Source organism: Triturus cristatus, chromosome 2_2, assembly GCF_964204655.1.
Source record: "Triturus cristatus chromosome 2_2, aTriCri1.1, whole genome shotgun sequence".
Classification (NCBI taxonomy): domain Eukaryota; kingdom Metazoa; phylum Chordata; class Amphibia; order Caudata; family Salamandridae; genus Triturus; species Triturus cristatus.
The window spans coordinates 852,974,986-853,000,598 of NC_140582.1; the positions used below are offsets into that span (position 1 = coordinate 852,974,986).

Here is a 25,613-nt window from a genome sequence, read left to right on the forward strand (position 1 = left end):
TGGAAGGATGCGGAGGCGGAAAGAAGGTGGGCAAGGTGACAGATTGCCCAAGATGAAAGGGGGTCACCACTTTCGGCAGAAAGGAAGGACGAGGCCGAAGGACAACCTTGTCCGGATGAACAGATAGAAAAGGAGGCTTTGACGATAGAGCCTAGAGCTCACTCACCCGTCTAGCCGAGGTGATGGCTACCAGGAAAGCAGTCTTAAGAGTTAGAAGACGAAGGGGACAATTGTGAAGAGGCTCAAAGGGAGCGCACATCAGGAATGTTAAGACAAGATTCAAGTCCCACTGAGGCATTACGAAAGGGACAGGAGGGAACGTGTGAGTAATGCCTTTAAGAAAGCGTGACACTACAGGGGACTTGAAAAGAGAGGGCTAATCAGGAAGCCGTAAGAAGGCAGAGATGGCAGCAAGATAACCTTTCAAGGTGCCTAGGGCAGAGCCCTGCCGGGCCAAAGAACGAAGAAAGAGGAGAACCTCAGAAAGAGGGGCGGAAAGGGGATCCACAGCCTTTGCTGTGCACCATGCCACAAACTTGTTCCACCGGCAGGCGTATACCGTCTTTGTGGAGGGACGCCTGGCTGCCAGAATGACATCACAGACTTCAGGAGGCAAGTCAAATGGCATCAACTGCCGCCGCTCAATCTCCACGCATGGAGGTGGAGGCTGGACAGGTTCGGGTGGAGGACTGTCCCCTGCTGCTGCGACAGAAGATCCTCCCGAAGGGGCAGACGTATCGGAGGATCGGTCAACATACTGAGTAGCTCGGGATACCAGTACCTTCGTGCCCAATCCGGAGCCACCAAGATGACTTGGGCCCGGTCGCGCCTGATCTTCTTCAGCACTCTGGGCAGAAGTGGCATAGGCGGAAAGGCGTACAACAGACCGCAACTCCACTCGCGACGAAAAGCGTCGCCTTGGAAATTCCAACGCGCAGAACTGCTGACATTGCGCGTTCTCGTCGGTGGCGAATAGATCTAACCAAGGCTCTCCCCACTGCTGAAAGAGACCTTGCGCCACCTCGGAGCTCAGGCGCCATTCGTGATCCATCATGCACCGGCGGCTGAGTTCGTCTGCTCTGGCGTTCAGAGAGCCCACCAGATGTTGAACCACCAGGGTGATGCCCTGATGTCCCAGCCACGTCCAGAGGTGCAGAGCCTCCTGACAAAGGGTCCACGACCCCACCCCGCCCTGTTTGTTGCAATACCACATGGCGGTGGTGTTGTCCGTGAACACCTGCACGACACTTCCCCGGACAGAGGGAAGGAAGGCTTTCAGTGCAAGTCGGATCGCCCTCAGCTCCAACAAGTTGATGTGGAGGCGAGACTACGCCGGAGACCAGAGGCCTCTGATCTCCGCCTCTCCCATATGGCCACCCCATCCCAGGAGGGACGCATCCGTCACTACGACATGCTCCGGTAGGGGTAGGGAGATGCTCCTGCCTGTGACCCAATCACGGTCCGTGAGCCACCACTGCAACTGCTGTGCAGTGCCCTCCGAGATCAAGACATGGTCGGACAGGTTGCCGTGATGCTGGGCCCACTGAAACTTCAGGTCCCACTGCAGAGCCCGCATGCGCCGCCTGGCGTGATGCACTAGTAGGATGCAGGAGGCCATCAGCCCCAGAAGCCGCAACACTAGCCTGACCGAAACCGAGGATAGAGGCCGAAAGATGGGAATCAGGGCCTGTATATCCCGGACCCGCTGTTCCGGTGGATGAACCCGGAACTGCGCCGAATCGAGAACCGCTCCGATGAAGAGGAGCTTCTGAGAGGGGCTCAGGTGTGACTTCGGCACGTTGATGGAAAACCCCAGCAAATGCAGGAGATCCGCCGTAGTCTGGAGGTGGGAGACGACTGTCTGGGGCGAGCCCGCCTTTAACAACCAGTCGTCGAGATAGGGGAAGACTGGAACCCCTGATCTGCGCAGATGAGCTGCGACCACCGCCATCACTTTCGTGAACACCCGAGGGGCACTGGTAAGGCCGAAGGGGAGCACGGTGAACTGAAAGTGCTCCTGACCCACCGTGAACCGCAGGGAACGCCGGTGGGCCGGCAGGACGGGGATATGGAAATAAGCGTCCTGCAAGTCCAACGCTACCATCCAGTCTCCAGGGTCTAGGGCAGCTAGAACCTGAGCCAAAGTCAACATTTTGAACCGTTCCTTCCGGAGGAAGGCATTGACGTTCCTGAGGTCCAAGATAGGGCGTGGTCCTCCTTTGCTCTTCTTGGGAACCAGAAAGTAGTGGGAATAACAACCACGACCTACTTCTGGGCTCGGAACGCGCTCAACGGCCTCTTTGGCCAAGAGGGCCGAAACTTCCTCTTGCAGAAGATTCAAATGATCCTCCGAGATACGGTGGTGCTGCGGTGGCATGGCTGGAGGGGTCGTCTCGAAGGGGAGGGAGTAGCCCCTTCGGACGATTTGCAGCACCCACCTGTCCGAAGTAATGGTACGCCAGTGGAGCAGGTGATGGCGAACCCGGCCTCCCACTGGCGAGGAATGGGCCTGAAAGCTCGGACTAGGAAGGCTATGAGGCGGATGCTGCCGGGGTGGATGTGGACTGACCGCGTCGTCCTCCAGTACCGCCTCGGCTGAAACCACGTCCGCGACCGCGTACAGGCTGGTTCTGCGGCCGGTGGCTAGGCGGACGTGAGGAGGTGCCCCTTCCTTCGCCACGAAAGGAGCGAAAAGCGGAAGTTTGTGGCCACGGGGCCGAGAGGCCCAAGGACATGGCTGTAGCCCGGGAGTCCTTGAAGCGAGCCAGCGCACTGTCCGCTTTCTCACCAAAAAGGCGAGCGCCATCAAAAGGCATGTCCATGAGTGTACTCTGAACATCCCCTGAAAAGGACGTGGACCGCAGCCAGGCGTGACGTCGAAGCGCCACCGTGGTAGAAATCGCCCTACCCAGCGAGTCCGTAGTGTCGAGTCCACATCGGATTGCATGGCGCGCTGCATCTCTCCCATCGGCCAGAGCCGAGGAAAGCCGCGCCCGGGCCTCCTCCGGGCACAGTGGCAGCACGTCCTCCACCGTATCCCACAGAGAGTGGGAATAACGGTCCAAGAGACAGGCGGTGTTTAAAGACCGCAGGCCCAAACTGAGTGAGGAGAACAGCTTCTTACCGAACTGTTCCAGTCTCTTGGAATCCCGGTCCGGAGGAGCGGACGGGAAGGAGGATTGGGAGGTAGAGGCCTGGATAACCAGACTCTCGGGGGTGGAGTGTTGGGACAGAAAACTGGGGTCGCCCGGAGCAGGGCGGTGGTGCCTGGCAACGTTCCTATCCACAGGAGGGACTGTGGAGGGCTTGGACCAGGTGTCCTGCAGAACGTCAGTGAGGGCCTCATTGAATTGCAGCAGAGGCTCAGTGGAGCATGCGGCAGACTGAAGCACCTCAGTGAGGATGTTAGTCCTCACAGCCACGGCAGGCAGCTCAAGCCCGAGAGCCGCGGCCACCTTGCGCAGCACTACAGAAAAAGCTGCACCCTCCTCCGAAGCCACAGTCGGAGGAGAGATGAATCCAGTGTCCAATGAGGTATCCAATCCACTGGCCTCCCCCAGTTCATCTGCCCAGTCCTGAGAAAGTTGCCCCTGAAGGGCCATAGGGTCCTCAGACCCCTCCCATTCACCCCCGTCATCCGATTCCTGGTATACAGGAGGAATGATCGGAGCCGGTCGATAGACAATATTTGTCTCTAGCGGCGTCGGATGCGGCGTCGGGCAGCGCCGTATCGGCGTCGGGACCGGACAGGGGCTGAACCGGGAATCGACGTCGACCGGAGTCGGGGGTGGTACCGGTGTCGGCGCCGGCGGAGGAGGCTTGATGAGGTCGACCGGCGTCGACGGGGGCCCAGGCTCGGGTCCCTCGGGGACCTGCGGCGTCAGGCCGGAGCCTCCAACGGAGCCGCCGGCACGCGAGGTCACCCAGTCGAGTCCGCGGGGCCCGAAGGCGCGCCAGCGGGCGTTGACGGCGGGGCCAGGCTCCTCATGGCCGAGAGGAAGGCACTGACCTCCGTCGGCGTCGCATCAATCCCAGGGACCGGCGGGTATGGGGATTTGCGCGGCGCCTGCGGCGCCGCGGGGGTGGAACCACCCGGACCCTCGGCCGAGTCGCGCGACCGGCGAGGGGAGTCCGAAGAGCGGTGTCGCCTCTTGGACTTCTTAGAGCGCTTCGACTTACCCGAAGACTTCGAGCCAGACGAGCGACGATGTCGAGTGCGGCTCCGCGACCGATCCTTGGACCTCCTCCTGGACCGGGATCGAGAGGGGCGTGGAGCAGAGTGGCGAAGCTCGAGAAGCTGGCGGGACCGCTCCCGCCTAGCTTTCGAAGTCAGGGCCATACAATCGGAGCACGACTCCGCGTTGTGGTCGAGGCCCAAGCAGTACAGGCACCGGCGGTGATGATCGGTCACCGACATCAGTCGGTGACAGTCGTCGCAGGCCTTGAAACCAGGCATCCTACCGGCACCAGAGTCGAAAGTGACCAAAAAGAGTAGAAAAAGTTAGTCAAAAATTGACTAAAGGGGTAGCTCTCCCGGATCGGCACTTACTGGCGCGCAAAAAAGAAGAACTGACGTCAGCGCGCGAGGGCGGCGTCTAAGTACTCCGACGACGTCATTCCGGCGCACGACGCCTAGCGACGCGCAAGAGGTATTGCTACAAAAATCTTCCAGATCCAGTCTGACGCCAGGGGATATTCTAAGGTGAGGAATCTAACTAACGTGTTTCTTTTAGATTCTCTCTGTATCCGGCCTTTTCCATAAGGCGCTGTTGTGTCTGATGCGTGTACCAGAGCACCTTAAACTTAGACTGCAGGGAAGGACCCTGAGAATGGGCCAGTGGCACCAACATGATCAGTGTCAGAAGTGAAACTTTTGGCACATACTGTGGTGCTGCAGGAACTCTGATCAGCACTGCATGGGTACTGTATGGTACAATATTGGGGCAGACTGGTGCCAAGGGAAATCCCAATTGTGGTATCGGAGGTCCAAATGGTTCTATGGAGTATATAGGTGCATCAGAGGGAGCTGCGAGCTCTGGTACAATACTGTCAAGGCATCTAGGAACTGTGCTGGATCAACACCCGGTAAGAGAAAATTCCTGGCAAGCTGGAAAGGCTGCTGGCATTAGTGCCGGGAATGGCACTGGGGCTGGTGCAAGCAATGGAGCTGGGGCCACCATGGTAGCCGGGTCTGAGACACCTTTGACCCCAACATGGATCCAGCACCAAATACCAGCGGGAGAGCTATTTTAAGTTTCTGGATCCAGTCTAGTGCCTGGGGATATTCAAAAAGTGGGGAATCTGCAGGTAAAAGTATAAATCAGAAATTTTGTAATGTACATAGTTTAACAGTAATTAGCACTTTGACCACAAAGATGGACAATGTGTTAATTTATATTCTGTCTACCTTCTCTTGCAGATAAATAGCAATAGCATAGAAGAACACAATTTTTCTGTAAAGGTTTTCAAGATGCTACACCTCACTAATCATGTCAGAATTTGTCCACGCTAATCAAATGTTTCTCTTACTGACGTTACCAAATACATATCGATTTTCTACTACAAAAACTTGAGAAAATGAAATTCGAGGTGCCAAAAGCCTGCATTGCAGGATAGCCAATACCTTCGCCCTTCTCCTGTAGAATCCGGCACATGCGATCAATGGCTTCATCAACATGGAGTCCATGCAGATCCAAAACGTTCTCTGGCAGCAAAGACTCATTCACCCGATTAAAGATCTGCAAAGCCGCCAAGTGGTTAGCTTCCTTCACCTTCACTCCATGAAGATGCCCCTTGAAAATAAAAAGTAGCAAGAGTTATTTCTGAGTGTTTATTTTAGAGGCTATAGCAGAAAAACCTGAAACCTGTAATACTGGTGTTTGAAATAAAATAGCATGTGCCAAACCTTGCTTACGCAAAAACGAAGGCGTGGATTAACTGCACTAGCTGCATGACACGGATAATTACATTTCTACTGTGACTTAAGCATTAAGGATTGACATGTGCATACATTATGTTATGAGTATTTGTATACTGCGCATCTCACATTTTAGGTTTCTAGCACCAGGAGGGTATGCAGGTGCTAGAAAGAAAGGGTTGTGCTGGCTCTGGCAGGGCCTAATGATAAAGTCAGGCTTTAGTTTCTTGGAAAACGTGAGAACTGAGATGCCTGCTTACATGTGTAGGGGGAGGTCGTTCTAGGCTTTTAGAAGCTAAGTACAAGAAAGAGCAATGCTGCTAGCTCTAGGTCTTTGGATACAGGGAACATGAGTGAGCAGGCAGCCAGCCGAGTAGACGTTTCTGGTCAGGGTGTGGGAACTGATGTGGCTCTTAAGGTAGGAGGAGCCTAGATTGTACAGGGCTATATACATGTATGTGAGGAGCTTGAAGAGTGCACATTTGTGTAAGGGTAGAAAAGGTGTATTTCGGAGTATAGGGCGAAGTAGATTTGGCTAGTAAGGTAGTTGGGTGCTGATGGTGACAGAAAGAATTGGACCTCAGTTTTAGAGGAGTTAACCATGAGTCACCAAGAGTCATCCAATATGGGATGTAGTGAGACAGTCCAAGATGAGAGACTAAAGGTGGACCAAAAAGTTAAGAAAAGATACAAGGATTTGAGCACCATCAGCATAAAGGTTACATGAGAATCCAAATGAAGGGAGAACATCCCAGAAAGAAATGTTAGAGAGTGAGAAAAGGCTAGGGTCTAGGATGGAGCAGCCAGGTGGTATGTGAACTGGAACTTGGGTGAGTGTTGAGATCTAGGAGTCTCAGGTGAATGAGAAAGAGCATTCAGACAGGTGTAAGCTGAGCGATTTATCACCAAGCCCACTGAGGTCTAATAAGTTCAAAGAGGATAGCAATATGAAATGAGCAATGGTGACAAAGTTTGTAAACAGGTCAGATTGGTATGGCTATAGTTGTCGGGACAGAAGGTGAAGACTTCACTGTATAAATGTCAGCAAAAAGGTAGCATCTAACACCAGTTGTTCAAACAAAAAGGACAAGAAGATGAATTCTTCTAAAATATATTCTTATATCACTACAAAGATGAAGCTTGGTATAAATAAAAACAAACCATATATCATGAACGTGTTAGTATTTATAAATCAAACTGGCTGAAAAGCACATATAGGCAATTGTTGATGGATCGGAAAAGAGTGTGCACTTCCTTGGGTAAATAAGGATCCAGGTAATGTCCATCGACACAACTTTGCAGCACACGACAGTCTCCTTATCCACCATAATATTTTTTTTTAAACAGAAGGTGAGTGTAGGAAAGAAAGTACAGGCCAAAGCCTGAGTATGCAAGGGTTGCAAAGAGCTACTCCCATCCCACAGAATCAAACACCTTGTCAAAATCTACCCACAGAATGCCTAAGTCACTCGCCCCCACTTCAGGAGGAACAAGAGAGCAGTAGCATTCTAAAGATGCCCAATATTGTGGCTGGTAGATCGATCTAGCATGAAGCCATTTTGGTCGGGGGTGAATCAAAAAGTGGATGCGAGGGAAGAGATGAATACCCAACACTTTCGCTATTATTTTGGTCTCGATGTTTATCAGTAAAGGTCTGTATGATGCACTAAGTTAGATCGCTTACCAGAATTCAAAAGACCTGTTATGGTGGCTTCTCACAAGTCAGGGGCAGTTCACCATTGCTCAATGCCTGTGTGAGCGTGTCCCTAAGGTGTGGTGCTAATCTGGAAGAAAGGCACTTGAAAGGTTCAAACCAGAACCCATTAGCAAAGGAATTTTCCCAGAACAGAGTTGAGATATTGCATCAGTCACCTTGTCTATTGTGATTGTGCAGCCTGAGTCCACACTGTTAGTCTGAGACAACCAATGTCCGTGCCTCCTGTAAGAAAGGGTGGCATTCATAGCTGTAGAGAAGAGCTAAATAGGAGATAAATGCATATGTCACAGGTTTCCTTCTTACCAGCATCGAGCCTGACCTAGAACAAAGTTTTGTTAGCATGTCTATAATGGTTCTACCTCTTACAGAGTCAGCAAAACAGTTGACTGGATTTGTCTCCATGTTTATACATTCAGAACTGGGATGAAAGTGTTCTTAGCCTCTTCGGTTAGAAACTATCTCAAAGTCATTTGTACCCTTTTGTTCTAGGAGGGTTTCTTTTCGAACCTTTAATTTTTGAAGTCAAAGTCCAAATTCCAGTATGCATTTCTCCAGGGAGCAATTACCTCTAAGCACTCTTTTTTCAGACGAGATATAAATCTCAATGCCAACGGAGTAGAGGTCTGAAAGCCTCTCTAAGTATCACAGGTGAGGCTACTGATGCCTAGTTATATTGAAAGCAGGCTTCGGTTTATTAGTCATAACGTGCCATAAGACTTTAATCCATGATCCACCATGTCTTAAGCCTCCAAGTGCCCTTGTCTGAGTATTTTGAAGCTTCAATGGTGAGCAGGACTGGGACATAACCAAACAGGACTGGGGCATGGCCTGAGATGCCTCTTGGCAGTATGTCCACCCTTGTGGACAGTGGAGCATATAAAAGTGCATTACACACAGGTAACTCGATATAGATAACAAGGTAATATTTCTCCTCCTGCTTGGCCTAAGAGTAATAAAATCAGTTGTGGATTGATGCGCATATGATCCGGAATTTGTACTGGCAAAAACAGATATCAGTTTTACAGTAAAAGAAATGGTTGTTCACTTTGTAAATTTAGAATCACTAATGATACTTGTTCCATGGGAAATACGTGTAGTTTCCCCAGATATGTACAGGCACATTGATTTTCTGGGAAAGCACATCCAGCACCAATGTTGGGGTCCTTCATTGGTGAATATTCCCTAACAATAAATGTAAAAAGACCATGATGAACATCTCATCTCACCCTTGCGGATTTTATCCTGGAGTGCTATTGGCCTAAAGAATAAATTCAAAACAGAGGCTGAGCTGAAAGCTGCTAAAAAGCTTACCTCTGGCGCTCTTTTACTTTAAAAAAAACTCACCTACTGGGTAGCCAAAGTCTTGTGTTGACCAATAGAATTACAAACTTCCTTCACTCAATGTGCCTGTATCAGATAATACTCAAACAAATGGTAAAAATATAAACCATTATAACAAACTTAAATCCCCAACTTCCCCTCTGCCTTGCATTTTATCCAAGCAGTATCTGTTCCCTTTTGTCTATTCATACTGGGGAATCTCTTATCGGGAGGGGAGATACTATCATATGTGACAAAAAAACTGCAGAAAAGAGCGTTCCAAACAAATATAAAGACAACCATTTTAAACAAAGAGGAAGAACACAGCTAAGCTGCCCACATCCAATTAGAGAGGCAGGAATGCTGACCCCAGTGAAGGGTGAGTATATAGAGGTTGATTTTGCAAACATAAGTAGCAGTGTTCAACATTATAATACTGACCAGACTGCAGCCAGGGTATCTGGTATATGCACCATTTCTACCAACAAGTGGGTAGTCTAGACAGTGGAGGGTATATGATTCACAATGGGAGGGGTCGAACTATGCCTAGACTGGATATTCTGAAGATCAGAGGCTATCAGGCCGTTTGAACTGCTGAGTCTGTCACAAGGGCCTTGGCGAGACCACTCAGGATGTTGAGACAGGGCCTGGTCAGACATGGCTGGCCCAGATAATAGTGTTCCACTAATTCGGAGCTGTGCAGGGTTCCCTCCAACTCCTGTGTATGATCATTGTCTCATCGAGGTCTCTGTAGTGGCCTCTCACATTTAAAGAGTGGGGTCAATATTGTGAGTCATTTGGAGCCTCCCTATGTTGTCTGGAGTCGGGCTGTTCATCTAGCATGCCCCTGATGCCTCATAGGTAGCACAGAAGAAGGATTTGTTTGGCAGGTATAAATGCATGTAGCAGGTGCTCAAGTCTTTGAGTTTGTGCTGAACCTCACCAAATGATTTCCATAACATTAGGAAAGCTATAGTATAGTCAGGGAAAATCATTAGGCAAAGCGAGTCATGCTGAACCAATCCTAGGCCATGGATTTTTTAAGAATCTCATTCTTACAAACATTTTCTGAGATTCTATCCAGAACCTAACAGGCAGTTGTTTCTATAACCCCTCCAGCACCAAGGACCTAGTCAATGTTCCAAAACGAGACAGAGAACCTAATGGACTGCAACCCGCTGACCATTATATGAGTGAGGTGAGTATTAGGTAACAATCAGTCCTGTGAGACTATAAGAATAGTAAGTGCAACCCCAAACCCTCTTTCATCATGAATAGACACACTCAATAACACTAGGTAACTAGGAACATGTTTTCAAGATTTATTAAAATCAAAATCCTATCCTAGTGCACACAATATGAATAGTAGTTATCATAAAAGATAAACCAGATAGTAGCAATCATACTTGTCAGTAGTCAGACCAACAGAAAATATTATAACATTATGATGGTATTTTATGTTTTCTCAGCCTCAACCCCTCCCTTTCCTAGGCTAACTATGCTAAAAAAAAAAGGGCCTACCCAAGTTTCATAAATGGTCTACAATCGCATGCCTGTTTTTTAAACAATAGGAGCAGTGTTTAAGAAAGAAGCAGCAGCTGCTGTACTCGTCTCAGCGGCTCTGTAGCTTTCCCCAAGAAAATTAGTTTACAGCTACTAGATGACTCTCAACCTCCAATCCCTAGATTGAAGTTGTTCTCTATCTAATAATGCTTCATTCCAGTTGATATATTCTGTTTGAACATTGTTGAATTAACAATAAAAAATAAAGCCTCTCTAGCCTTTTACCTACTTATATTCTGTGAAACATTGCTTACTATTGAAAAACAATAACTGAGAGATGAAGATATTATTTTCTATGAAGCCTTGCTCATTATTTAAAAAATAATAACTAGACAAGCTACTCAAGCAAGGGTAAAATAAATATTAATATATTTGAACAAGCTGAACAATCATGTTGCACTGAAGCACAAGTTACTTACCCTTACTAATGCGCTTTCTGGAGGATATTCTGTCTAACCCCAGATTCCTCACTTTGTGATTATTTCATAGATGTCAGACTGGATCTGTAAACTTTTAGAACAGTACTTCTGCGTGCCGGTAGATGACGTCCAGCAACTTCACGCAACATTGTTCTGCTTCAGAAGTGAGAAGCACAGCTGTATAGAAGCACAACCCATGTGCACTGACATCTATTATTTCCTTAGACTGGTCGCTCCCTTAGACGTAGAGCCCAACAGTAGATTGGCATGACCAGTTTGCCGATCTCTAGACTGGGACCTTTTAGATGGAAAAGAACCAGTTCACACAACAGGGAGGTGGCAGGGTTGATGAGGAATCTGCGGTTAGAGTATCCACCAGAAAAAGTGTTACTCAATTTAAGCAACTTATATGATGGATACTTCTAACTACAGGTTCTGCACCTTGTGAATAGAAGGACAAGTTACTTACTTTCGGTAACAATGTATCTGGTAGAGACACAGTCTAGCCACAGATTCCTTAACTTAGAATATCCCCCAGGCGCCAGTCTGGATCCGGAGATTTTTCAGCAGCACCTCTGTACGCCGGGGGACGGCGCCGCATGGCTCCGGCCTGACGTCATCTACGGATATGTCGTTAGTGGAGCCATATAAGTGTCTCCCGGCGCACTGACGTCAGTTTTCTACAGTGAAACCTTTCCGCGCCAAAACGCGGAGCCAATACTAAAACTGAATGTGGGAACAGTGTGCCAAAAACGGGTAAACAACTGTTGAGACAACAATGATAATAAAATTAAAATAAAATGATGATGAGAAACATCACAATGCATTGTAGAGAGGAACACTACATAATGGAAAAAACCTGAAGGGCAAGAGCAGAGTACTCGCCTTGCAGAAACAGTCACAAATAAGGGGAGAACTAGACCCTCCAATGAGGCAAAACTGCAAATGAATGTAACTGTAAACGACAAGCAGTCTGCAACCACATGAATGCCAAGGTAAACGACAACGAGACCTAGACAGCATGAGTGTAAGGCAAAAGAGAACATTTCTGCAACAACAGAGAATGTGCAACCACGCCCCCTAAATATGATCAATTGACTACATCAAAGTTAAATAGACCGCAAACTAATGGACAAAGAATCATCAGGGGGCGAAGGGAGGGGAGAAGGACATGAGCAACCACCACACTGGAAGAACCAGGGTGCAAGTATATGTAGGGACATATTGGCGAGAATGGGTGGAGAAGCCGCAGGTATAACAGAAGAACACAACCTGACCAAGTGAAGGATGTGAAGTACACCAACAGGCACGAAGACCGAGAGCAATGTTAGAAAACCAGAAACTAAAAACCCAACCTGAAAAAAGGCCATCGCAGAGTGGGGAGGATGGGTGGGCGTTAAGGAATCTGCAGCTAGTCTGTGTCTCTACCAGATACATCGTTACCGAAGGTAAGTAACTTGTTCACCTGAAAGAGACATCTAGCCGCAGATTCCTTAACTTAGAATAGGTACCAAAGCTATATCCCTTGGGAGGAGGGTCTATGACTCAACACCACCAGGTTCCATAAAAGAACCAGTCCGCCAAGAAGATGGACTAAAACAGGTGGAGACCGCAATTGCAAGTGCGGCTGACACTAGATCATTAAGCTCCGGAAGGGAGAAACAACAAACAAAGGCAATGGCACCACAGTCTGTCAGAGGACAGTTCGAGACCTATACCTCCCAGGAAAGGACGAAGGAAAAAACATAGAGACTCGAAAGGCCAGTGCACAATGGAAGAAATCCATTAGCTGCTGCAATAACATAAGAAGCAGAACGAAGCACAATATCCATGGATCTGCAAAAAACAATGTCCCAGAAAAGGACAAAACAGTACAACAAGTCTGGCCATACAAAATAAGTACACACAACAGTGGATACCAAAATGGACATGTATAGGGACAGGTGTCACCCATGCCGAGACATACAAAACCATAACCACAGGTAGATAGGTATGTGGTTAAGAGGGATATGCTAACGCATAATGTGTGGACCGTGAAGTCACATACAAAAAGCTCATCGAAAGGAGCATCGACAGCACACCTGCGCAATTAGAAAGATACAGAATGTGCCCCCAGGTAGGCATACTTACCCACCCTATGCAGAAGGACAGCAGTGAAAGGACACCAGCAGAAGCCGTAGACACACACACACACAAGCCCGCTGTCATAAAAGAGAGAGAGAGAGACACAGGAAGTGAGCTCCATCGCAGTGTGTAGATCATATAACACACATATACATATATATAAATGGATATATCCACATATATATGTAAATGGATATATCTATATATCTATATCTATCTATCTATCTATCTATCTATCTATCTATCTATCTATCTATCTATCTATATATATGGTTCAAACAAAAGCCCTCGAGCTTCGAGAAGGCACACGACGCTCTCCCCATCTCCGATGTACAAGCCCTGCTGTCACTCGATTTCCTGGCACTCAAACATTAACACCACAGTCCGACGCGTTGTTTGAACCATTAATTTGCACGGCTACCCTTGGCCGTGGAGAAGAGCACCATTCTTGACTCGGACTGAAAGCGTGATGCGTGTCTGAGAGTGAGAAGGCTTTTGGAAGGGAACTTTCCTATCTATCAAGCACGCAATCCAGAGGGTGATCTTACTCGCTAACCTGCCACTCTACCTACTTAAGGAATATAAGAAGGCATACTTACAGGGAGACTGAGCCTACTCAAGGTTTTACTTACCCACCTCTCAAGGACCGCATATACCAGCATGCTGTTGGTTGTAAAGACTGTGCCACGCCCACTCAGAGGCGTTCCTCCATTAATAAATTGTCTAATGAAGCGAGAGGTGAGTCGTCATTTCCCCCTGTGCCTGTGCATGAAGAAGGGGCGTACCAGCCTAGAAACGCGTTGGACTGTGGTGTTAATGTTTGAGTGCCAGGAAATCGAGTGACAGCAGGGCTTGTACATCGGAGATGGGGAGAGCGTCGTGTGCCTTCTCGAAGCTCGAGGGCTTTTGTTTGAACAAATATATATATATATATATATATATATATATATGAATAGATATCCAGACTTTTCACAGAAGTGTCCCAATGTTCGAGACTCCTGAAGCAGGAAACGGACACCGATTAGTGCTATTATTTCTTTATTCCATGCAGTAAAATGCCGCCATGACGCGTTTCGGGCTCACAAGCCCTTGATCACATGACATGCTGTTAACTTTTTTTTCTTTTTTTATACATAAAGTGCTCGTGCAATCATAGACCGTGAAGACAGACTTAGCGTTCTTACTGTCATATAAAACTGCGATTTTGACATAGTGTCAAAAATATCACAGGGTTATAATAAAGTTACAACAGAGTCAACATCTGAAGTTAAAAGCATTCGTTTAAACATGCCAATATTCATTTGAACCATTGTAAACTTATCATGTTGCAAATCCATTTAGTAAGCATTTAAAGCAAGTTGTCCATGTCTTTTTTTCTCATATAACGTATGTCATTTGCTAGTAGAATTGTGGCTAATGCCGGAGGACAAACAAAACCTCTATCGCTGTAATGCAGAAAGACGGTTTCATTTCCTGTGTAAATACACTGTGGACAGCAAAAGTTACAATGGTATAAGATGTTTGCAAACTTTAGCCCTGTGACAAACTAATTCTTTTTAAATAAAAGAGATTGTTAATAAATAGGAGGGTATGCATTCAAATACGTTTTAAAACCATTCCAAATGTAAAAACACTTAAAACATTATAAAACCATATTTTAAAATGCAAATTTGTTCCCTTCCTGCAAAAATAAGAACATTACTTTGTTCATATCTATAACTTAATAGTATGTTGAACTAAGTCTGAAAATGTAAAGTGCTGAGGATATGTGCAAAACCTGAATTGAAAGTGCAAATAGTGCTAAAATAAGTTAAGAATGAGATGATTAAAATTCAGTATGTAGAAAGGGACATAATCCTCTTTTAGCCAAAAGAAGGAAAAGGTCTAAGAACTTAATACAAAATTACAATATTACAATAGGGAGTCTGCTGACATATGGGAGGATATCTCAATTGATTAGGTTATAAATATGTACTCTGCTTCTTTGCTAATGCTGGAAGCCTAATATTTATAATGATAATAACCTTATAATTAGGAAACTATTTCTACAGATTAAAGTTCTGTCAGTAGGAATTAGAGCCAGGTATACAGATCCTCGGTCGTGTTAATATATATATATATCCAGTAAAAGCGATCAATCCTTCCTTGTTTAAAGATTGCGCCGAGCCCCAATTCATTTCATTAGCGTGCTTTATTTAAAGCAATGACAAACACAGTCCCGATGCGTTTCAGAACCTTAGTTACTTGGTCACGGGTCAACAGACGTTAACGTGAGTCATGTGATATAGTGCAAAAAATGATAACAATACAAACAAAGGACTACGGTGTTGCCATGATTGAGAGACTGCTTACACCACCATATTGGAATGGTTCATTAATACCTGATAGTATCTAATGGTTTCAAATTCAAAACACTTGACCACAACTTAAAATGATTTCGAAAATAACAGAAATGAAAAAGTAATTTCATACATGATACATTCAGGTTTGATCAAAATTAAATGTCAGTTGTTGTCATTTAAGCATCGCGTTAATGTCAAAACATTCTGATTTCATGTTTAACAATATTGCCCTAGTGGTTGAGTATTCACAACTACTAATCGCAATGTTGGCTACTTGTTTCATTAATGCCCTAGTGGGCCAATAGCGAATGTGTTTCCAATTCATTAAATGATACCAATTCATGAGGTTTAATACTGCAATTTTTCACAACAAGGCATACACTCCGTCTCCTACAAAGATAAAACCAAATGCACTAATCAATATAATGGTTACTATTCACCTATTAAAAACAATACAAACATGTACGAAAGGCAACATTTCGGGATTCATTATATAAAAAAACGTTACATTTGAGTGGTCAGGTTGGAGCTACATCTTAGCCAAGATGAACTGCTAATTCTTCATCTTTATTGATGCTCCCGGGGAACATGGTTTCGTACTTTATTTTCAACCGTGATTCCAATCTGCGCAACTCTTGTGTTCCATTTCCCCCTCTTTCAGAGATAGCAATTCTGTCGAGGGCACAATATCTCAATAAGCCAATATCTTTATTGTGGCATTCTTTAAAATGCCGAGCAATAGGATATTGCCTATCCTCATTTGTTATGGCACGCATGTGTTCCAAAATGCGTAATTTAACCTGGTTGATCGTACTAGCAATGTACACCAGCTGGCAAGGGCATATAAGTGCATACACACAGAAATCCAATTTGCAATTTAGATGCTTTCTTATGATGAATGGTTTCATAGTTTTAGATAAAACTATCTGTTTACAGTTGAAACTGTTCCTGCACGCTTTGCATGAAGTACATGTAAAAAATTCCTGAACATTTTATCTAGTTTCCTTTTCAGGCATTAAAATATTTCTACATAGTACATCTTTTAGGGCTGGACATCTTCGAAATGTAACTTTTGGAGCAGGCTAGAGAGGTCTGCATATTCAGAGGCGGAATGAGCACTACCAACCAAAGTCAAGAGTAAAGATGGAAGATCCAAGAGAGCTACGCTACCCTTGTAAGCTCGTTCATGAAGAAATCCAATGAAATCAAGTGGACCATGATGAAACAAGAACAAGTCTTGTTTGTTTCCTTTAATGCTATACTGCTATAGCAGAAACCAGAACAAATCTCCTCGGAGAGGAGGAAGATAACAATCCTCAGAGGAGCACGCCACATCCTCAGGAGAGACCTACACCACCTAGGAAAAACTCTTCCTGGAACAGTGTACAACACTGCCTGTGGCAAGTTAGAATGGGTATTCAATAACAAACGAATACCCCACAGAGGGTGTGTCGCGTTCCATAAAAAGGGAGTACCTCTTGAGACTAACTCCGAGACAGAGGAAACAAAAGTAAAGGCAGAACCAGCTGTATAGCTGTAGAGTCCGACTAGGAAATACCAGCTTGAGCCCAGCAACGAACACCAGAGAAAAGCAGTGACAACACTGCAACCAATGTAAACAAGAAGACCTCAAAAGGGGACTAAAAACAATGCCCTTTTACCGAAAACCAGACAAAAGACGCTGAACGCTGAGTCAGCATGACTGTCAAAAAGATGGGACCCATCAAAGGGTTAGTTCCGAAGATGCTCCTGAATATTTTCAGGAAAAGTGCCATCACGCAGCCAAGCAAAGCGACGCAAAGCAACTGATCTGGCCATTGCCCGACCCACAGAATCAGTGGTGTCCATGGCAGACCGATTTGAAAATTGTGCCAGCTCACGCCCATCCTGGAGCACCTGAGTAAGTTCAGCTTGGAGGCCTTCCGGAAGCAAGCGAAAGAAACGCTCCATCGAGTCCCAGAGGGCGAACGTTGCCTGGGTAAACACGTAGGACGCGTTCAAGGACCGCTGCCGACCACGTTTCCAACCATTAAGACTCCCTAGTGGTAGGAAGGATCGGAGCAGAGGACAGGGCAGCAAAACAGAGGCTGTCTGAATGACAAGCTCTTGAACCGTAGGATGCAGAGACAAACAGACTGGATCATCTGGAGCCGGGGGATGATGATGTACTATAGCACAGTCTACCAAGTCCCCCAACGAGGGTCTCGCCCAGGCCCCTAGAAGAATGTTGTACAACGACGAACAAAAAGGCAGCAAGGGCTCACCCTCTGCAGTGCCCTGGTGGAGCAAATCCAACAAAGGATCGGAGAGCAAAGAGATGAAGATGGCTGAAACTGTAAGATATCTGCAGCTTTCGAATGATCCGTGCAAACACTGAACTAGCCTCTGTTGCCATCCTAGGAGGCGACAACAAATTGTAATTAGGGAACGGTTGCAGGCGAACACGACCAACAAAAGCCAAAGGCCCCTCAGCCCGAGGGGGTCCCAGTGCATGCAAGTGCTCCACAGCAACCTACTCCGAAGGAGGCTCGATCATCGTTGGGGAAGATGAACCCCCAGGGTCCATGTCCTCCATTTGCAAGTGTGGAGGGAGGCTCCAGTGACCGGTGCCGGACCGGTGTCGACTCGACATCCACAGCGGTGTTGGACAAGTCCCAGACTGCAGCTACAGAAAACACCTTTCCAGGGGGCTCCACCGAGCTGTCCCCTAACTCTGGAGGTGGACTGTGTCCTGATGTTTGCATGGGAAGCCCCTCCGGGCCGACTCCCAACGTCGCAGAGACTCCAGAAGCGAAGTCAAGGTCCTCGACTGGCGCCGAGGGCAAACCCACCGGGGAGCTCCCAGTCAGAGTCCCTACCACCTCTGTGGGGCCTGAAGGCGCACCAGGGAGAGGGGTCGGCTCAAAGATAGCCCACAAGGCCAGGAAATAGCCCGCCATCTGAGTCCTAGTCACCCGAATACCTGGAAATGGTGGATAGGTGGGGGTCGACTGCTGCGGTGCCGTGTCCGCCAAAGACCGGGAACAACGGGCACCGACGTCAGACGGCCTCTGTGACTTCTCTTTGTGCTTACCTGAGGGAGACGAGTGACGTCCATGGGAACGATCCCGCGACCTGCCTCGAACCGGGGCCGGTGAAGGAGACCGATGACGCCAGGACTCCGAGCGGGACATCCAGGTGGACAAGAGCTTCATCTTGTGTTCCCGCAGGGACTTCGGCTTCAACTTCCGACAGGCGTCCCACACTTCAGAGTCGTGATGCTGACCCAAGCACTACATACAAATCGCATGCGGGTCCGTCGCCGACATATGCCACGTACAGGACTCACTCACTCACTTAAAGGCCCGAAGGCATCACAGGCTTTTACCAGATGCAAAAAGCGCCAGAGAGGCCTAAGAACAAAAAGGGCAGAGGAACCGCTTCTCTTGGATCCGCGTTGCAGCGCGGAAAAGAATGACATCAGCACGCCGGGAGGGACTTATATGGCTCCACTAATGTCATATCCGTGGACGAAGTCAGGGCGGAGCCATGCGGCGCCATACCCAGCGCACAGAGGTGCTGCTGAAAAATCACAGGATCCAGACTGGCACCTGGGGGATATTCTAAGTTAAGGAATCTACAGCTAGATGTCTCTATCAGATACCACAGCAGTACCTACCCAGGTGGTGTGCCTGTGGACTGGCTCAAGCAGGCAAAATGCAAATCTCTATGGACATGACAATCAAGGCAGTAGTGTTTTTCTGAATGTGTTCACCAATGCCCACTAAGCTGCCTGACAAATCTCTAGCACAGCCCGCAGTGGTAGCAGCTTTGGCTCTTGTGAAGTGAGCCCATAGGCCTTCTGGAGGCAACTTCTTGGCCAGTGCATAGCAGGTCCTAATGCAGAGCACAATCCATCAAGAGAAAGTCCGCTTCTGCACTCCCTTGCCCTTCTTTGTACCAGCAAACCCTACAAAGAGTTGATCATTCATCCAATGTTATTCGGTGTGATCAATGTAAAAACTGAGGGCGAGGGGGGGTCCTCCTCCATGGGGGAGAAAGGTGGCCGACACACATCCCCACGATATGAATTTCACATGCCCCACACACGTGTCCACTTCTTAGGGCAGCCACGGGCTACATACACAGTTTTTTCTCTGAACATTGAACAGTCTAGGTCCTTCTCCCACTGGCCCACCTCCGGAGGCCGAGACGCCCCCCACTGCTGAGCAATGTTTCTTTTAGCAAGCATGAGCCCTAGAGAGGCCCATTGCAGCTGGCAGTCATTCAAATAATTTGGTTCCCAGATATTTAACAAACCTCTACGAGCATTCAGGGTGAGCTGAGTGGAAAGGACAGCGTTAATAACATCATGCACGCTACGCCAGTAAGATTGAATACTAGCACATTCCCAGATTATATGTATGGAGGTGCCTGTTTGGCCACACCCCCGCCTACAGTGCCCCTCATCCACTTATACCCTGTGGAGGATTTTGAGCTGAACTAGCCGGAGGCGTGCCGGTATCGCTACGACTCTAGGCGAAGATACGGCCTCCTGCCAGTCCTCATCATCCATCTCAATTCCATCCCTGGACCACTTCTCCCGAGGCGACTGGAGGGGGTCCACCGTGTTGTTTATTAGTTTCTTATATATTAGGGATATAGTGTGATCGGGAACAAGACCATCTAAAAGACCATCTAAAACTCTATACTCCAGTGGAGAGGATTCAGGAGGGGTGTTACCGCGCTGTAGGTGGGAAAGCAAAGCATGCCTGACCTGTGTATATCGGAAAATTTCAGAATTTGCTAAGTCGAACTGCTGCTGCAAGGTGGCGAATGATTTAACGTCATTTTTATCGCATAGGTCACGTATTTGCAAGATTCCTATTAGGTCCCACTTGTCGAACCCCTTTATTTTCCACAAGCTACCCAGTTGTTCGGAGTCCCACAGTGGGGTCGCAAGAGTGAGCCTGCGACTCCATCCGAGACATTTGGTGGCAGTGTGCCAGACGTGGACTGCATGTTTGGTGGGACCCGTGAGGGCAAACCGGCGCGGCCCGGAATAGAAAGCTCTGTTATAGTTCCCACCCGGTAGGAGCCACCTGTCCATAGTATAGCCTGGGTTCCCGGGGAGGGTGTAAGTTCCATGGTTTATGGCTGCCAGATGGGCCACCCTATAATACTTCTTAATGTCGGGGAGGCTAATGCTCCCATCATACCAATTTAAAGTGAGCTTTTTAAGGGCAATACGTGGCTTTCCACTCCATAGCAAGTCACGTTGGAGGCCCTCCACCTCTCTGAAGTAGGACGCCGGGATCAGGTCTAAGGAATTCTGCAGGGCATATATAAACCGGGGCAAAGACATCATCTTGAAAAGGGCCGCCTTTCCCAGTAGGGAGAGCGGGAGTGATTTCCAGTTGTTTATGTCCTTGCGCAGCCTGGCCAGAGGGGGGAGGGAGCACATTTTGGGAATAACGGAGCTATGGGTTCAGGGAGAGAAAAATCCCCAGGTATTTAAACCCATCGGAGCATAGTTGTATTGGGCATCCCCGCGGTGGGACGGGCAGCTCCCCAGCCAAAGCAAACCACAAAGATTTGACCCAATTGATAGAATACCCAGAGAACCTGCCAAATATGGCAAGAATATCAAAAACCACAGTCAAGGACTGTCTGGGAGAGGTCAAGTACTGCAGGATATCATCCGCGTAAAGCGAAATGTGGTCTTCCCAATCTGGGGACCAGCGCATGCCCCGGATCATCGGATCCCAGCGTATCCATGCCGCCAGTGGTTCCAAGGATAGGGCAGATAAGAGAGGTGACAGCAGGCACCCCAGCCGGGTCCCTCGGCCCAGCTCAAAGGTGGCAGATTTTTTGTTGTTGACCACTACCTGGGCCAGCGGGTTGGCATATAGGAGCTGTACCCATCGGATGAAGTTTGGGCCAAACCCAAACTTTTCCAGCGCTGCCCAGAGATACGGCCATTCAATGGTATCGAATGCCATAGTGGTGTCTAGGGAGACTATCACCGCTGGTTCCAGAATAGAGGCTGCTCTGCCCAGTACCCCATGCACCCTTCGCAGGTTAAGTGCAGTATTGCGATGTGGAATGAAACCCGACTGGTCGGGATGGACTAGATTTCCAATAACAGTGATCAGACGGTTGGCCAATAGTTTAGCCAAAATCTTAGATTCCGCATTTAGGAGGGAGATCGGTCTGAACGAACCACAGTCAGATTTTGGTTTCCCCTCCTTATGAATGGTGATGATGGTGGCCGTCCTTTGGTCCACAGGCAGGGACCGTTTTCCCCTGGATTCTTCATACATACCCCTAAGACAGGGGGCAAGCTTTTCTGGTTTAAGTTTGTATAACTCAGTCGGGAGTCCATTAGGGCCGGAGGCCTTACCTGATCGGATGGACCTTATCGCTTTCGCTATTTCAGCGTTGGACAGGTCGCTGTCCAAGAACTCGCGATCTACTGTCGGAAGGGTGGGCAAGGCAATGTCTGCTAGCATCAGGCGGGAGTCCTCAATTGAATAGGGGGCTGCAGACGAGTAAACGGAGCAATAGTGCTCAGCAAATGGGTCTACAATTGCCTGCGGGTCTGCAATATGGCCACCCCCCTCCCCTCGGAGTTCCGGCACTAGACGGTTAGTCTATTCCTTCTTATCCAGCCATGCCAGTAGTTTTCCGGCCTTGTCACCCATTTCATATATCTGCCCTTGCACCGCTCTACCCAAGGCCTTAGCCTGGTCAGTAGCCAGTGCGCTGTATTCTTGCTGTCGAAGTTTTAAGTAGTGAAGTTTGTCCGGAGTGACCTCCGATTCCAGATCAGTTTCTAGCTGGCTAAGTTCAGCTTCAATGGCCTCGACCCCGAATCACTGATTTAAAGGCTTCCCACAACACCTTTGGAGAATCTACTGACCCTTCATTATCCATAAAGTAGTTATCTATTGCTGTGAGGAGCATTTTATGAATCTTGGGGTCTCTAAAATACCATGGGTTGATGGGGGCCACCCGCCCCACTTGTTTATAGTTAAGGACCATGTAGAGCCAGACTTGTGTGTGGTCGGAAATACCTCTAGCTAAGTGCCTGATCTCATGGATATGGGCTGCCTATGATGCGGGAACCAAGAAAAAATCTATACGCGAAAGGCTCCTGTGTGCTCCTGAGTGGAAGGTGTATTGCATGGTGTTAGGATGATAGGTCCGCCACCCATCCACCAGCCCTAAGGTCTCAAGAAAATCAGGAAGCCAACTTGCCGCAGGGTTAAGGACTCGGGGAGGATGCCGATCCAACTCACCCGAAACCACTGAGTTAAGGTCTCCTCCTGATATCAACAAACTCTCCGGGATATTAAGTTATATGGTCCCTAGGTCTCTGAAGGTGGTAGCGTGGAGGCCAGGCGGTACATAAACCGATAGTAGTGTGATGTGGTGGCCCTCCCAAGTGCCCGAGACCCCTACATACCGTCCCCGATCGTCTACCCAGGTTGATTGCACCGCTAGGGGAAGGGACTTCCTCACCATAATACCCACCCCCTTCGAGCTGGAGGTGAATCCAGCATGAGCCAACATTGTGTAGCCCCCTCTGTGTAGGGCTTTGCATGCGTTACCAATGAGATGGGGTTCTTGAAATAAAACGACATCTGGGGCCTGGCGCTTGACATACTGAAGAACGACACTACGCTTGATTTTGTCCCCCAACCCATTGACATTCCAACTTAATACCTTAATCCCTACGTCACCCTGTGTCGCCATATCTGAGTCGGGGATATCTCTGCTCTCATCACTGGAGCAACCACATGCATATTCATCTCCTCCGCAAGAATAACAATAGACGATGATGATACACTGAATTTAACCAAAACCAAACAAAACACCCAACCCCAACATCCCCCCTCCCTGCTTCCCTGCACTCTGGGCCTGAAACTGCCCATAGAAAACTTGCAGAGTGCCTGTCGCCCTTGAATGAAGAAAAAAAAAGGGGGGGGGGCTAATAGAGCGCTCCGCCTCCCTAACCCCAACAATCAAATATGCCTCCTCATAAAACTAAATGTGTCAGGTCTACAAAAAAAAGAGGGGGGACCACAGAGATTAAGGATCACATACAGGATTTCCTACTCATACCCCCCCACCACACCCCCGCCCCGCGTCCAACACACCCAACCCGGTACCCAATGTCACCGCGGAACTCCTCTCAGGGTGGGCAGACGTCCTCACTCTCTCCTCCGGCATGATCACCCGGGCTTCTTCCTCCTCGGTGCTCAATCCAATCCGCCACTACCTCCGGTCAGTCAAAAAACCAGGCCTTGCCGTCAGCCTCAAGCCGGGAAGAGCATCGCATACTTCAGACCTTTATGCCGAAGCATTCGTTTCACAGAGAGGAAGGACCTCCTTTGTTTCTGCACCCGCTGAGTGAAATCTGGGAAAAAGGTGATGTCTGCATTCTCAAAACAGAGCGGGCCCCCGCCCTGGAGTTCTGGAGAATGACGTCCCTGTCACGAAAATTCAGAACCATGGCAAGGATCGGCCGCGGGGGAGCGCCCGGTCTGGGACGGCCGTCCGGGACCCTATGCGCCCGCTCAATGACAAAAAACTTGCTGAGACCCCTGGGTTGAAGATGCTTCAGAATAAGGTCCTCCACAAACAGGTCCGGAGACTGACCTTCTGCTTTTTCCAGAAAACCCAGGGTGCGGAGGTTATTACATCGGAGGCGGCCTTCATAATAGTCAAGTTTTAGGTCCATAAGTTTACGGGAGTCCTGAAGTTCATGAACCTCTCCTTGGAGCTGGGTGACATCTCCGACCAAGCTTGCTGTGGTGATCTCTACCTGTTTGACCTTTTCGTTTAGTTTCCCTAAGTCCGCCCCGATAAGATTCACATCAATTGCTATGGTGTCCATCTTATGCTCCAGGGAGGTCTTTACCCCGTTGATCGCCTCCATGACATCTTTTAGGGACAGTTCCTGTTCCTCATCTCCTGCGCCCCCCTGGGAGGCCCCTCCGGACAGTCGGTTTGCTGCAAGTCTTTGGGGACCGTGTACCGGTCCAACTTATTAGTCTGCGCCGGCTTGAGCCCCCGGGCTCCAGTTCCCTTGCCCCGATCCATGACACCGCCCGGCTGATGAGCCGGTTGCTTTCAGGGAGTGCGTCCGCCAAGGCCTCCGGCAGTGTCCCCCCAACCAGAGAGCCGCCGGTCTCTCCCCCTCCAGTGGTACAAAAGTCGGGCGGAGCAATGCAGGTTCAAATCCCCCACGGAGGCACCTCAAAATAGCAATGTCACACAAACAGTGACCGGGTTGCAGGGTCAAGATGCAGGTCCCACAGAATCCAGTGCACCTCCCCAAAGAGGAGTGTCCCCCAGCGCTGCATTCAAGAAGTCTGAGAGGAGAGTGCGCCGCATCCACTTATCCCAATGATGATATGACTTTGGAGGGCTCGCATCCCAGTCCGCACTGCCGTCGATAGGCCACTGTATCACCCACTGGTAGTGCTGATGCGTTATGGGGCGGCTAGCTTTTCCCTCCACCCCCTCAGTATGTGCCACAACAGAAAGTTAGGAGGGGTGGGGGGTTTGTAATGATTACAGTTTCTGGCGCCCATGTAGTCGTGTCACTGCTCACCGGCACACATCCCACACGTCATGTGCCTTGCCGCTTCTGGGCCCTACCCCCCCCCCCCCTTGCTGAGGGTGTCCTCACTGGGCCGGACGGTCACCGCCGAGGCACCGATAAGCACTCACCGCATAGCTGTGGCATGTCAATCTCCCGGGGCAGTCACACACGGGGTTCTTGCAGGTCCCGGAGCCGCGCCCCGGCTTCCCACCTCACTGTGGGTCCCGGCCTCAGGCCGGAGAGCAGGCCGCACCGTGACAATCCCGCCGCCTCCGCCCCAGGTGCAGACAAGGTCCCGGCAGAATGCCGCCGGCCGCGCGCTGCCTCAAGAAGCAGTAGGCGGAACCAAGCTCAGCATCAATGCGGGGGAGTGTCTGGCTGTGTGGAGCCCCACCTCGGCTCTCTGCTGCACTGTGCTCCCCGGCTCCGTGCCAACGGGCAGGCCCCACTGCGCAGAGCGTGGCTACACCGACCCCGGGCATCAGACGCGGGCAGGACGGGGACTTCTAACCCTCCGATCAGGGTTCCTACCTTCAGGTGGCACGGATACGTGTGGCGGATAGATGAATAAGGAAGGTCAGGCGGCGGAGCTCTGCTCTACGTGGCCATACTGGATCGC

The 25,613-nt window shown here is 48.9% G+C and overlaps 1 protein-coding gene across 3 annotated transcripts in view; it reads right to left on the reverse strand.

Moving 5' to 3' along the window:
- Window positions 1-25,613, reverse strand: part of N4BP2 (NEDD4 binding protein 2) — a 1,530,410-nt gene that overhangs the window by 125,613 nt on the left and 1,379,184 nt on the right. For all 3 annotated transcript variants that reach the window (XM_085642232.1, XM_085642233.1, XM_085642234.1), the window contains one exon: window positions 5,624-5,792. In XM_085642232.1, the coding sequence (XP_085498358.1) occupies window positions 5,624-5,792 (169 nt within the window). The remainder of the gene's footprint in view (window positions 1-5,623; window positions 5,793-25,613) is intronic.